The sequence below is a fragment of the Patella vulgata genome, chromosome 9, assembly GCF_932274485.2.
Source record: "Patella vulgata chromosome 9, xgPatVulg1.2, whole genome shotgun sequence".
Taxonomy (NCBI): Eukaryota; Metazoa; Mollusca; class Gastropoda; family Patellidae; genus Patella; species Patella vulgata.
This window is the reverse complement of record NC_065887.2, coordinates 7,510,629-7,524,042: the sequence shown is the minus strand read 5'-3', so window position 1 is coordinate 7,524,042 and position 13,414 is coordinate 7,510,629. Positions and strand designations below refer to the sequence as shown.

General features: G+C 37.4%; 2 protein-coding genes across 3 annotated transcripts in view; both read right to left on the bottom strand.

Annotated features, from left to right (window-relative positions):
- Positions 1-13,414, bottom strand: part of LOC126831684 (von Willebrand factor D and EGF domain-containing protein) — a 79,271-nt gene that overhangs the window by 24,505 nt on the left and 41,352 nt on the right. Inside the window, exon 1 of one of the 2 annotated variants that reach the window (XM_050562318.2) lies at positions 1,864-2,015. The exons of the other annotated variant lie outside the window; for it this stretch is intronic. Coding sequence (XP_050418275.2) covers positions 1,864-1,927 — 64 coding nt within the window. The 5' untranslated portion in view covers positions 1,928-2,015. Of the gene's footprint in view, positions 1-1,863; positions 2,016-13,414 lie in introns of those variants that run through there. 2 annotated transcript variants of the gene reach the window in all.
- LOC130010437 (uncharacterized) lies at positions 5,792-11,839 on the bottom strand. The gene is made up of 7 exons (XM_056103467.1): positions 11,640-11,839; positions 11,003-11,273; positions 10,221-10,376; positions 8,637-8,817; positions 7,754-7,944; positions 6,784-7,026; positions 5,792-6,156 (listed from the first exon to the last, which is right to left on the bottom strand). The coding sequence occupies exons 1-6, from the start codon at positions 11,663-11,665 to the stop codon at positions 6,787-6,789; spliced, it is 1,065 nt and encodes a 354-aa protein (XP_055959442.1). The 5' UTR covers positions 11,666-11,839; the 3' UTR covers positions 5,792-6,156; positions 6,784-6,786.

Here is a 13,414-nt window from a genome sequence, read left to right as displayed (position 1 = left end):
CCAAACGGCCCCATAATGAGTACAAACGGACATAATCATTGGTCAAATCTACCACCAACGACCAAAACCATCAAAACGTTAGATGGAATATTTTTGTATTAGAATCCATTGATATTAATAAGCTCGTTTGGATTATTCATAATAACACAATTTTATGAATTTAATACTTCTTAGTTTATTACATGCAACGTTTCAATACTCTTACCGGTATCTTTATTCAGACATAATAAAAATAATCGCCTTTCTTTGATTGCAATACATATTGGCGGTTTATAGTTACGGAATACTGAGCGACATTAAACGATTTTTTGGACTATACTATTCAACTTTCACAACATTCCAATATTGTAATTTGCAAGAGACTAACAATCTCCAGTTTAATTACTAAATACCAGTGTACCAATTTTATAGAATTGAAATAGATAAGTGTCGCACGTTCGGGGTTAGGCGTGTTATAGACAATGGTGCTAACATCATTCACAAGAGTGTAAGCCATCAATTAGCTCAATTCATCTGAACAAATGAAAGTTGTTCAGCCAATATTTCACTGTTTTATTCTAATACAAATTCAGTATGGATTGATCAGAGTTGTACAATTGACAAGAAAATACAACTATACCTTATATTAAAGATACATTATGTAAGATTTAGATAGAGAGCTAGCCATTCTTGCTCTAATAGTTCGAAAAAATAGATAATGTAAAATGAATAATTTGAAAATTGCATTCAAATTACTCTATTGCGAGCGAAGATATTAGCCTTTGAAGGTTTGACAAAACGTGTGCAATAATTTTAAATCAAAATATGGCTGAACCGTTCTAAATCATTTGCCATCCAGAGTTCATTATGGCTTGGATCAGTTAATTAATATCTAATTAATAATTTAGAAAACATTTCAGGCCTAAACAAAGACTTGCAATAGGCAGATTTATGTATGTTTAACGATGAATTAAAACAAGATAGTCGTATATATGGGTATCGCAAATATAATTATAGGGAATCTCTATCCACTGGTGCAATGGCGTACTTAAAAGAAATTCCCACACAAAACTATTTCTCGTGTGGCTATGACATATTATGTGATTCCAATCGATAATTTTCATCCATTTTTGTATGGATGTGTCACATTTTAACACTGTATATATATACTCCGTTTTTAATATTATGCATATATATATATTATTTATGGAGAGGGGTGTAATTAGGCTTAGCATGTTCTCAAATAATATTAGATACTCTGCAACAAGTTTTTGTTTAAACAAGAGAGAAAGAAAAATGGGGTTTAACGTCCACTTGACACAAACTAGGTTATTTCGGGACTAACATATGGTTCAATTTTATTTCAATAAAACCGGTGGACCCGGAGAAAACCCACGAGGTTTGACAAGCGACCCTACTCCTTGTCACGTACAGCCGGGGAATCGAAACCAAGCCAGCCGACGCAATGACAGACCTTAAGATACATCGCGCGCACTAACCATTCGGCCATCCAACCTCCCTTATTTAAAAGAGCACCTTTAGTATTTATCCAAAGACAGCAATCATCGACAATTTGCGACTAGATGTTGCGCTCCGAAGACAACACTCTGCTAAGCTAAGGAGACATTTTTGCCTTCCTAGCCTATTTGGGTTTTCTATGGGACCTCTCAAATTACGCGCTCAAGCAAAATATTATAATGTTGATATAACTATTGTGTTAGTCCCAATATCACTTAACGTGTGTTAAAATGGATGCAATACCTCTCTTCATGTCAGTTTGTTTGCCATTATTCTAAAACCCACAACATTTCACGACTTCTGCAAATATCGGGAAACCCATTTAGATAACTTTTTAAACCCTCAAGTGATAGTGGCTCTACTCACCCATGGAACTTCCTGATTTTATCACCGCTACCATAAGCAGAAACGCTGCAATATGTATACTCATCTTGACGGTAGACCAGTACAGGAGCTCACCGTATTGCGATATGCGTATATTTGGATCACCGAGGGACCTTTATATACCACGAGACTGATTTGTGTTTTTATCCACCTATTTCATATTGAATAGCCAGTGAAATTCGGTATCGAGTGCACAAAATGGGAGAGAACGCGCATTCTCATATTTACATGATAATACACAAAGATCTAGATATAATAATAATCGTAAACAAGCATGTTTAAAGATCATATACAGCAACATCAATCAATGGGATAAAACGATGAGTACTGTTGACCAGAATTGTGACGAGCACCAGATGTCCTTCGCGATGGTTTATGTCAAGTTCCTACTTGTCAGGGGTTGCTGACAGGTCGGGTATTGACTTGTCGTTCAGGTTGGAAGTAAATATATTGGTATGCGTGTAGATATGTTATTTACACTTATCCAACCATTTTCTTCTCAGGTGAATACTAACAATTATAGTCTGGGGGGTATTAGCCGTCAAGATCTTAGAACATATTTAATAAACAGTAACGACTGCAGAAGACACTTCACTGCTCCTATACGACTCAAATACCATGCCACTATACATGATTATACATGAAGGATAGGAAACCTCTAACATAATCCTTAAGAACATAATCAGCATTCAGAATTACAGGTTTTCTGGATAAAACGTACCGCAGTTGTCGGTCGCGTGTATGCGGTTATACATACCGTAAAACTAGCCCTTTGTATCTTCATGAATACACACTGGTAAGCTTATACCGTTGACTAATGAACCTGGGCCCTGTTTCACAAAAATTTAAATCTCCTTAAAATCGTCTTAAACTAAAATTCCATCCTAACTTAAGATAGATGCGTTTCACAAAATAATTTTAAGCATTTTAGATAAAATCGACTAAAATAATATTGTAAGTTAAAATTGTATCTTAACTTAAAATTGTGGCGTTTCAAAAAACTATTTTAGGGACAATTTTAACTAAAATCAATTTTAAGTTAGGACAGCCGTCACCCTCTCCTAACTTAAAATCACGACATTAACAAACAAACATCGATTAGGGCTACGTTGTTAGATATATCGAGACATATAGATATATTTGTAATAATGATATTGTCAATGGCCCGGGTTATATAATATAAACATACTATCATTCCCAAAAATAATTTACATTCAATTTTATTTTTCATTGCATGGGAAATATAGCTGCGACCCACCCGTTTATTTTATTGTAAGGCAATATAAGCAATTAGATGACGACCCAAGCTATAACCCCCAAGAACAAAAAACCCCTCAAAACCCCAGTAAAAAAACAACTCTTTTTTTACTATTATATATATTACCATATGATTCAAGTATAAATTATACTATTTTCAAATAATTAATAGACAAAAAAAAACTAAAAAGAACATCTAAACTCACTTCATATATAATGTCTATAAAAACAATTGTGGGCCTACAATTATTTACAATCAGAGAGAGAGAGAGAGGAGAGAGGGAGAGAGAGAGAGAGAGAGTTAACGTCCACTAGACACAAACTAGGTAATTTCGGGATTAACACATTCTTCACTTTTATTTCAATAATTCACTTGCGAGTATGAGTCTTTAGTAGTGGGAGGCAACCGGGGGACTCGGGAAAAAACACGATGTTGGACGGGCAACCCTACTCCCTGTAACGTTGGAATCGTAACCCCGTCAGTCCTATAATACTAGACACGCCGTATGCAAAGTATTTATGGTTTTGGGGTTATGATGATCTATATAGAAGCCAAGGGTATTTTATATTGGGAAAAATCATTTTAATTTAGTAAGATACATAGGCATTACCCAAAAAGGAGTGTGGCACTTTGGCATTTACAAAGTAGTATTGAAAGGGTCTATGGGACTGACATTTCAAATCTAGGCATCGGAACATTGGCTATTTCGTGTATTAGTTTAAAAGTTGTTAAATACTTTTAAAATTCGACAATACTTTAGTCTAGATAAATCGTTTGAGTCAGAAATATCACAAGTTTGTGAAAATTTTCAATACTTTCTGTTAACCAAAATACCATAAAACTACGAAATTCAAGCAATTTAGTTTATCGATACGCATTATTTCCACTGAAGCCGACGGGTAAATCAAACCGCAAGATCACGAAAGCGATATGCATGTTCAAGGCCAACCAACTGATACATTTCAAAACGAATAATACGCAATGAACTTATTTATTGTATGTCACTACGACTATCTGACAATGTGCACACATTGTTACAGCGTATGATACTCTCCTCATTGGTATTGTAACAATTAGTTCAACATGGCAACAGTTTTCAGTTCCGAAGCGTTTATGCTTACACCCTAAGTGCCCTCCCCGGAATTGTGCCTTGCGCGGGTGCAGGCAATTTTAACTAAAATCTATTAAAATTGCATTTTAAGTTACAATCGATCTTCGTGAAACGCATAAAATAAAAATTTCATTTTGATTTTAGTTAAAATCTTTTTTAGTGATTTTAGTTTAAATTTTTGTGAAACAGGGCCCAGGACCTTATAATAATGATTTTTATTGTCATTAAATAATACAAGTGATCATTATTCTAAACTAATGTCAGCTATAAAAAAAACGTCACTATTGGTGTAAAAGCGTGACTGATTACAACAACTATCACTATTGAACACACAAACCTAGACAATAGTGGCGTATATCATTCAATAATCACGGTTTTAACACCTTTTTGACATAACACCTACTTGATGATTACATCCAGATAAGAATATGGCGTCTCCGTTTGACATGACTTCGGGTACCTTGTTAGAAGTGGCACTGAAACGCATTATGAATGGTAAAATGTTTAGTTTGTCTTAAATATTGGATATCAGAAGCCCATCACTTCCCGGTAAGATCATAACATGAATTTTGTTATAAATTAACAAATAATTCGTGTTTTCAATGTCGAAGACTTTGGATGATATTGAGTTAGAGACTTAGCTACTTTAATACTTTGTGAAATACCTGCAATGGTCACTCCATTGCTTTCTGTTGTGTGAGAATTAAGTTCAGATCAAGATATATAGCTTTTCTCCCTTGCAAAATCATGGTTTGTTGACATTTTGCTACTGAACACAATCATATTTGGTCTAGTTATCTGGAAGAGCCTACTTTTACCTTTAACGTCTAATCAGTAATCTTTCTTATAGTATTACTAAACATGTTGTTCAGTCATATTGGCGCGCTGGCGTGGTTTGGATTCCCCGGTTGTAGGTGACAAGGAGTAGTGTAACCTCGTAGGTTTTGTCAGGTTCATCCGGTTTATTCACACTGCTAAAGATCCATATGCGCAAGCGAATTATTAAAATAAAATTGAACCATATGTTAGTCTCTCATTGGATAGCTGTATGACCTAGTTGTATAAACATGCTTAACAACGAAAAGATAAGGTGCCCCAGTGGCTCTGTGGCTCGGCGAGGAAGGCACTGGCTCGCTAAACCGGGGGTCCTGGGTTTGATCATTCTGTTGGCTGCGAAAGTTCCACGGTGCTAGATTACTTTGCAATTCCCGAACTTTTTCTCCCCATGCTGTAGATGCGTGAACGGTAGCGTCCAGTCTGAAGTTTTGACACCAAGACAATCAAATCAACTATAGCGACCTCCAGGAAAACCTTGACATTGAATGAACTTTGAACTTCGCAACTCAATTATCACGGGTGGACGTTTTAGCTGGAAAGCGCGAGAACTGTTATTCGGGATGATCGAGGAATCTGATAGGCTCTCAAGCTGGGTGAACACCCAATCGAATTTAGTGCCGAAATATGCAGGGATCTACGGAGTTAAATCGATATCAAGCCTTCTATTGAAGATGGATATAAATATGTAATAATATAAAACAAAATTGTATGCATAAACTGAACTCTAAATTTATTTGTACACTACGTACAGGTAATGGTGTCAAGTCAATGATTGGTAGTAGTGGCAGGGAGGTTTTAGTGGAACTAGACTGATAGATAAAGAACTACGCGTGATAGGAGAATAATGCATCACTAACACAAAAAGGCAAATGCAAATAAGACTAAATTAACGATTAACTACAGAAGGCAAAATCAAGAAAATGAAATAATAGGTCTTTCTTTTTATTTCCACGTTATATTTTGTTTTCGTTCACGTTTCAATCTTTTGGTTCTATGGGCCCAATTCAATCATTCCCTTTCGATCAACAGTAGAACTAGTTGTAGTTGTAGGCCTAGTGGTTGGCAATACCTGTAACGAATAGATTATTTTTAAATCACAACATAGAAATACCAAAATATGTTTTATATATATACTATGGGGATTTGCGGTTTTAACAATCCTAATTATTTGTGTTTACGTTATCACAGAAGCACATCGACACAACCAGCTTTGATGTGTTGAAAGGTACTATGGAACTGGTCACCATAGTACTTTAGGATTTTCAGATGAACATCATCGGTCTAATTTTAAGAGAATCAGGCTATATTTACTTGACTTCCCATTGACTTCCCATATCACACTCGCCCAAGACAGATAAAGGCTGGTGACAGTTATTGATGTTGAGGGCCAGGAGCTGTAATCGATTCTTTAGTACATATTACTGTTGTCACCTTTATCATAATCTGCTCAGCTTTGTGGGAGGTTAGGTGGCGTGCGCGTTAGACCTCAAGGTTTGTCTTTGAGTTCCGTGATCTCGATTCTCCGCTTGTACGTGCTAGAAGTAGCATCGTCTGTCCATCCTCATGGGTTTTCACCGAGTTCTCTCACTGCCAAAGTCTCCTACATATTATTGAAATACAACTGAACAATATGCTAGTCCTGAAATGACCCAGTTGTGTCGAGTCGACGTTAAACCCTATTTATATAGCAGCTTACCTTTTAGTTGCTATACTCAAACAATGCCTCTTCGACGAAAACCTTAACATTACCATTGCTAGGAACCAACAATATCTCTTTACTGAAGACTTTACCATTATTACTAACACAAATACCATACAAATAGATAAATCCAGGTATGATATGTTCTCTTACTGTGTCTATCTCTCTAGTACAGATAATTTCACCTGGGTTCACAAATGTAGCCTTGACAGGTATCTCGATAATATGAATTTGATTTGTCTAAAATGAGAATAAATGTTTGTATGAACGGTAATAATATACTAGTACCTTAAAACAGATTAGAGGGCACCACAGTAGCACAGTGAGTAAGACGTTGGCTCGCAACCTGGAGGTTCCGTGTTTGACCCCTGTTCAGTAGTGCAGGACAGCGAGCCTAGCAAGGGGCAACATATAGTCATTGCAATGAGATGACCACCGAGATCCAGTGACAGTTGGGAATCGATAGAAGAGTAGGTTAGCACCGCTGACCAGGCGCAATTTCCCTCATAGCACACTGTATGGCGTATGTTCCTCTTCATTGGCCCCATCGGAACAGATCAGTAGGACGTTAAATCGCAGATTAGGATGTCGTAGACAATTCCAGATATTAAAACCATCGATTTAAAAATAACACTTGACGGGGTTATCAACATTTGCCAAGTGGTGACATTAATACATACTACATCTAGTAGTTCGACACTTTATCTGATCGATTTGAAACTCAATCATGAAGACAGTTGAAAGCATATTTGACATTTGTATGTTCCCCAAGACGTTTGGGAGGCACATGCACATTCAGATGTTAAAACTACGCACATTAACTTCAAACCGTATATAATGCACTTAATTGTCTGCCTCCTAATTAGAAGCACTTGATTTACACGGTGTAAAAGTAATCTAAGATTAAATCTCGCTGTTGCTTGAGCTAATTCTTTTTAATTTACCCTTTAAGAACTAAATAACTTACCGAATAAATTTTAAATTTGCATACAAGTGTCTCTGACTTCACAAACTCACCACCAAAAAGGTGAACTTCATTACAGGGGTCATTTGTGGAATTACATTCGATAGAGTTAGATCCGAAATGTATCGTCGGTGGGGTATTGAGCCATACTGAACAATCCAGACTTCCATATCCTTCATCACAGGTACACACTCCTAATAAATTAAACCAAATCTGACATATATATAAATTGATTTTTTTTCTAATACCGAATACCGGAGTCAGATATTAAAAATTCCACAAAGGCTCGTGTAAGCCAAGGTGTATACGGGACATCTGTTTGTCATATTATCTGAACGACTATATGCTGTACCTTGCCAACCCCTTAGTCCCGTACCACTGTTGATGAACTTTCTCGGTCAAGACAGAGGTCGAACATGGGACCTCCAGGTTAGAGAGCCAACGTCTTACTTACTGAGCCACCGCGGCTCTTTCTCTGTTTAGTCAAACTACCCCAACACATTCATACATCTTAAATACAGAGTGGTTTACAACAGTCTGATATAGAGGGTCAATACACTTACAATTAATTGATACATGACTCTGAATCTCGATTGGGTCATCTGCATGACTAAAGAAACATTACAGGGTTCCATTGAACCTGCCAATAACGCAGCATATAACTGATATGCGAATTTAATTTCAATACATGATTATGCATTGAACACGTCCAGCATGTTTGAACATATACCGAAATTATATTGGCCCATATACATAAACCCAGCAAAACCGCCAAAGAGTTGGATGAACCGTTGGGCATGGTGATATCCGATCATATTATACGTGGGACATATAAAACAGTATTCCTTATCATTATTTCATATTAAATATATTGATATAATCTCACCTTGATTACAGCTACCATGCTGAGAACATTCTGTAGGACAGGCTACTTCTTTAATCTGATCAAAAATGGATGATTGGTTTGTTGTTGATTGTTGAAATCTGGTATCATAACTTACTTCATGAAAACATGAGGTTTTTACAGTTTCCACGGCAACCTGGGCGAAACTTGTGTCTCCCAACAGCTACAAGTAAAATAATCCATGGTTAGCCGTGTAAAGTGGTCGATACTCATATTTAACCCAAGACGCATAGTCTAGTTAATTTTAACAGAAGAAGTCTATCCTAGCCATTATTAATCCAACAGGAATAGATCGGTTAAGCCAGAAATATACTAAGCAGCAAAAGAAACGCCAGGTTGGTATGTTACTCTGAATAAACGCATTGCTTAAAACTTGCCAAATGTTTTTATTGTATATTTGTGACCACATCTCCAACTTAACCTGAGCAATAAGGCTCCTTCTCAAACACAAGGCGACAAGACCGCCATGTTGTACGACAGCACGTGCTGAATCCCTTCACACAGGAATCTGAGACAGCACGTCAGACAGTGGGAAAACACAGAAGACCAATCAGTACCGATACAGTGCGCCGTAGTCTCACTAGAGAGAACATCCATTGCCGTAAACCTTACTGTGGACCGATCCTCACCCCTCACCATCGAGGTGAACGTCTACAGTTTGCCCAACAACACCAGAACTGGCGACACAGACAATGGAGAACTGTTCTGTTCACAGATGAGAGTCGGTATTGCGTATCAACTGCAGGTGGCAGGACCAGTATATGGCAACGTGGCCAGCGTTATTCTGACCAATGTGTCATGGAACCAGACTCATGGGGAGGTCCAAGCATAATGGTTTGGGGTGGAATCGGCCTGAACCAGAGAGTGGGTCCTGTGGTGTTCCAAAATCTTGGTCTAGGGAGAGGAGGTGGCACCACAGCAGTGCGCTACATCGATCAAGCTCTCAGACCCCACGTCATTCCACATTTCGCATGTCATTGAAACAACGTTTTCCAGCAATACAACGCCTGTGCCCACACCGCCAGAGTTACTCGGGACTTCTGTATCTGCTACAAATCTATATGTATTCTGGATAAATCTAATGATTTTGTTTTATCACGCTAAACTGTTCATTCAGTAAAACGACATCGTAAAGCGGGCATGAAATTAAATACGCTAAAAGCTGGTGAATAGAGTATGCTCATGCATATAAATGGGAATGATTTTTTTAACGTCCTACTGTTCTGCTCCGAAACGGTAAATGAGAACGAGGCATGTAAATGGAATATAGTAACCGGTTGATGGAGATTATGATTATCTAACCCGACATGCAAAGTTTATAATGAAATATTTCATTTATTGTTATACCTGGTAACACTTAAGTTCGCGTCTGTTAAAAGAAGAAATGACGCCACAAGACAAAACAAATGGGAAATCTGTACAGTTTGTTGTACTAAAACGAATCATAGTACAGACTGAAAAAAGAACGTAACAGAACAACTTGCATATCCATGCCAAAGGTCTCGTGGAGTAGCTTGTGATGCATGGTGCCGGTTTAGATCAAGCATCTAGAAGAACAATCCCTACCTTGATATCGAGAACACAGTTGTCCAGAGGTCCCTGTATATCGGTAGCAACAGTATTGTTACAGATCTGAACAGCTGCCGACTTTTGAAATAAACTAGTACAGTAATCTGTAGCCGATCTCTCTGTCCATCCATTTCTCCATTCAGGAACAGCAACCTGAAAAAAATAATAATAAGTCAATCATGACCCCTGGGGTTTTGTGCAAAAAGGAAGATATTGAGCTGTGTGTGAAGGCAACGCTGCTGTATTTGTAATCCATTTATCTGGATTCCACGAATTGATTATAAATCGAACGAAAAGATATCAAGATGATCCACGATGACCACGACTCTCCTTATAAGTACCACTGGACACTGTGTCTCAAAACGTGACAAGGGGTAGTGTCGCCTGTCCAACCTCGTGGGGTTTTTTCCGGGTCCTCCGGTTTCCTTACACTGTTGAAATAAAATTAAACCATATGTTAGTCTCGAAATGACATAGTTTGTGTCGAGTGGACGTTAAACCCATCTCTCTCTCTCTCTCTCCCTCTCTCCCTCTCTCTCTCAAAAGGTGTGATTACGCCGCCATTAACCAAGAAAGTGGGAGACGAAAAAATGTCCTACTCGCTTGTCTGACCTGTCTTTCACGAGTGGCTTTTCTTGTACGTCTTCCAGGATACATACGTCTGCGATACCACCCTGGATGGAAGCCGGTGTAATGCTCGGATAAACCTATTTGAACCGTGAAGGATTTGAGAGCCTTTGAAACTCGCCGTAATTATAATCTAGAAATGCTTTAAATACCTGTCGCTTGCTGATGTGTACATGTTCTGGTCCTGCAGATCTTGGTACACGGTAACGGTTTCTTACCGATCGTTTTGCTATGTAAGTCACCTGACAACACTTTGTAGGTGTATACTTGTAGATTTCCCGGGGTTGGCATTTCTGTGAGTCCTTACATGAAATGCTTTCAGGGGTATTTTCATCGCACTTGCATAAAAACTGATTACGTCCAGCTCCCATTAGTTTTACAATTTCGTTGTCTTTAAACAGGTTTAGCAATGAGTCTTTAACCCTATAAATGGGATAAATAGCATAACGTGCCTATGGAATTATTTCTACATTGCTTCATTTGATTTCGCCTGCTTTATGCGTTATTAGTTTTTATATAAAAAGATTCCACTTTTTGGCGTAATAACGAATAAAAGAATGATGTGAGTGTTAACCTCTTGTCAGCAACAGGATTAAAATGTTTTGGTTTTTTTTTAATTTGTGGTTACGACTGCATCTGCTGAGGCCGCATATAGCTGGCATAGTATGCCCCTTCGAATTCATTCACGACAACTATTTTTAACTCAACAACTATGCACAAATGCTACTTTATTCTCAATAGTGTTCTATCGATAAGCTAAACGTCTATGGCCTTAAATAATGAACCTACCTCCAAGATGCTGAAAACTGTGGCATTCCAGACCATTTATAAGTTGAGACTGAATTATCCCGACCAATAAACGCATCGGTAGTAATCTGACCACCCAATCCTTGGACTTTACCCTTGTCAGCAACTGATGGATACACGTAAACATTCAGGACGTTCCCAGATGTCACGAGTTTAATAGTAGTAGAACTTGGCAGGTGAATCTGTCATTCATGAAAGTAAAAAATACTTAAGATACATCATAAATCGTTATTGATACATTATGTAAGATTTAGGTTAAAAGCTGACCATTCTTGGTATAATAGCTCAAAAATAGATAATGTAAAATAAAAATATTGGAAATTTCATTCATATTACTTCATTCTGAGCCAAATGATCACTGTTTATTGTTTTGACAAGATGTGTGCATTGTGGTAAACAGGGCACTGGTATATTCGAGAGTTAGTCTCGCCTTCCCATTTTTAAATTAAATTTTTAAATGGCGAACCGTTCAAATCTAGTGAAAATATTGAGAATCCGATGCCATCGAGATTTGATTATGTTCTTGTTTTGTTAATAAATGTCTAATAAATATTTTATATAACATTAAAGGCCTAAAGAAAGGCCCGTAAATAGGCATATGCACTTGCTTAATGATGTTTTACAGTGTGTTTGTTTGCAGATACTGCATTGATTAACAAACATAAACATGACTGGAATTAGATAGACCATTAATGGGTTTGTTTGCAGACAATACATTCGACATGATAAGTAACCATGGGGGTTGTTCCTCGCAAAATTACCAGTGTTACACGAGTAACAGATTCTCGAGGAGCCATTTTTTTAAACCACCAAGCTTTTTTCTTAATATAAAGAACTAGCTGATAAATTACTAAATAGACATTCTCACGTCGAGACTTTAAAAAATCAACGACAATAATGTTCAAATATAGCATTTGTAGGGTTGCCTCCCTTGCAAGAGAAAAATAGAGTCCCATTTAATGGGTTGTAAATCCACCCCACTGCCTTTACCTTATGTTGATTGCTGCCATGTTGTTGAACGTCAATTCGAAACGGTCCATCACATTGGGCGTATCCAGTTTTCCAAAATGAGTCTGAACAATGCTCCCTGTACAATCTGTACCTGTAATACGGTAAAATGACATTTTAACACTGAGAAAATGACATTTTAACACTGAGAAAATGACATAGTTTCTTTTGGTTTGGTTTGGCTCATATTCTTGAAGCAATGGCCCGAGAAATACCTATCTGGCCATTGCTGGATTAGCTTCTGATAATACCAGTGATTTAAGGTATTAAAAACGGTGAAAGTGTTGTTCGTCTCAAAACAATATTGTTTACATTATATCCACAGAGTAAAAATCGTGTTGACAGTTGATAGCCTTGTTTGTCACACAATTAGTTTTTCTGCAATATTCTGCTATGTACTGGTTAATTGGGCATAATAAAATCGTTAGTCATGACGTAACGTTATGTAAACATATTTGGTCCAATTTGGAGCTCTGTTCATGGTATTGTTACGCAGTAAGCTATTGGTTTTTAATCGGACTAATGACCAGTCATAATTTAGAACAAGAATTAGCTTTGTTTACAGCAGTGAGTAGTGGGATTAGCTCTCATCAAACGAAACACTGCGAGGAGTATTGGTTTGGATAAGAAATAGATTAACCCTGTAAGGTAATCGTCCTCGAATACATACTAAAGAGAGTGATGCTCAAATTTAAATCAGTCTAGTTGGGATTCGATTGATAGTATTTAGAATAATGGCTGCAGGATAC

Coding starts and splice junctions, on each gene's coding strand:
- LOC130010437 (XM_056103467.1), bottom strand. CDS start 11,665: ATGCCACAGTTTTCAGCATCTTGGAG. Junction 10,377..11,002: donor TACACATCAGCAAGCGACAG/GTATTTAAAGCA, acceptor TATTTTTTTCAG/GTTGCTGTTCCTGAATGGAG. Junction 7,945..8,636: donor GCATGGTAGCTGTAATCAAG/GTGAGATTATAT, acceptor TTAATTTATTAG/GAGTGTGTACCTGTGATGAA.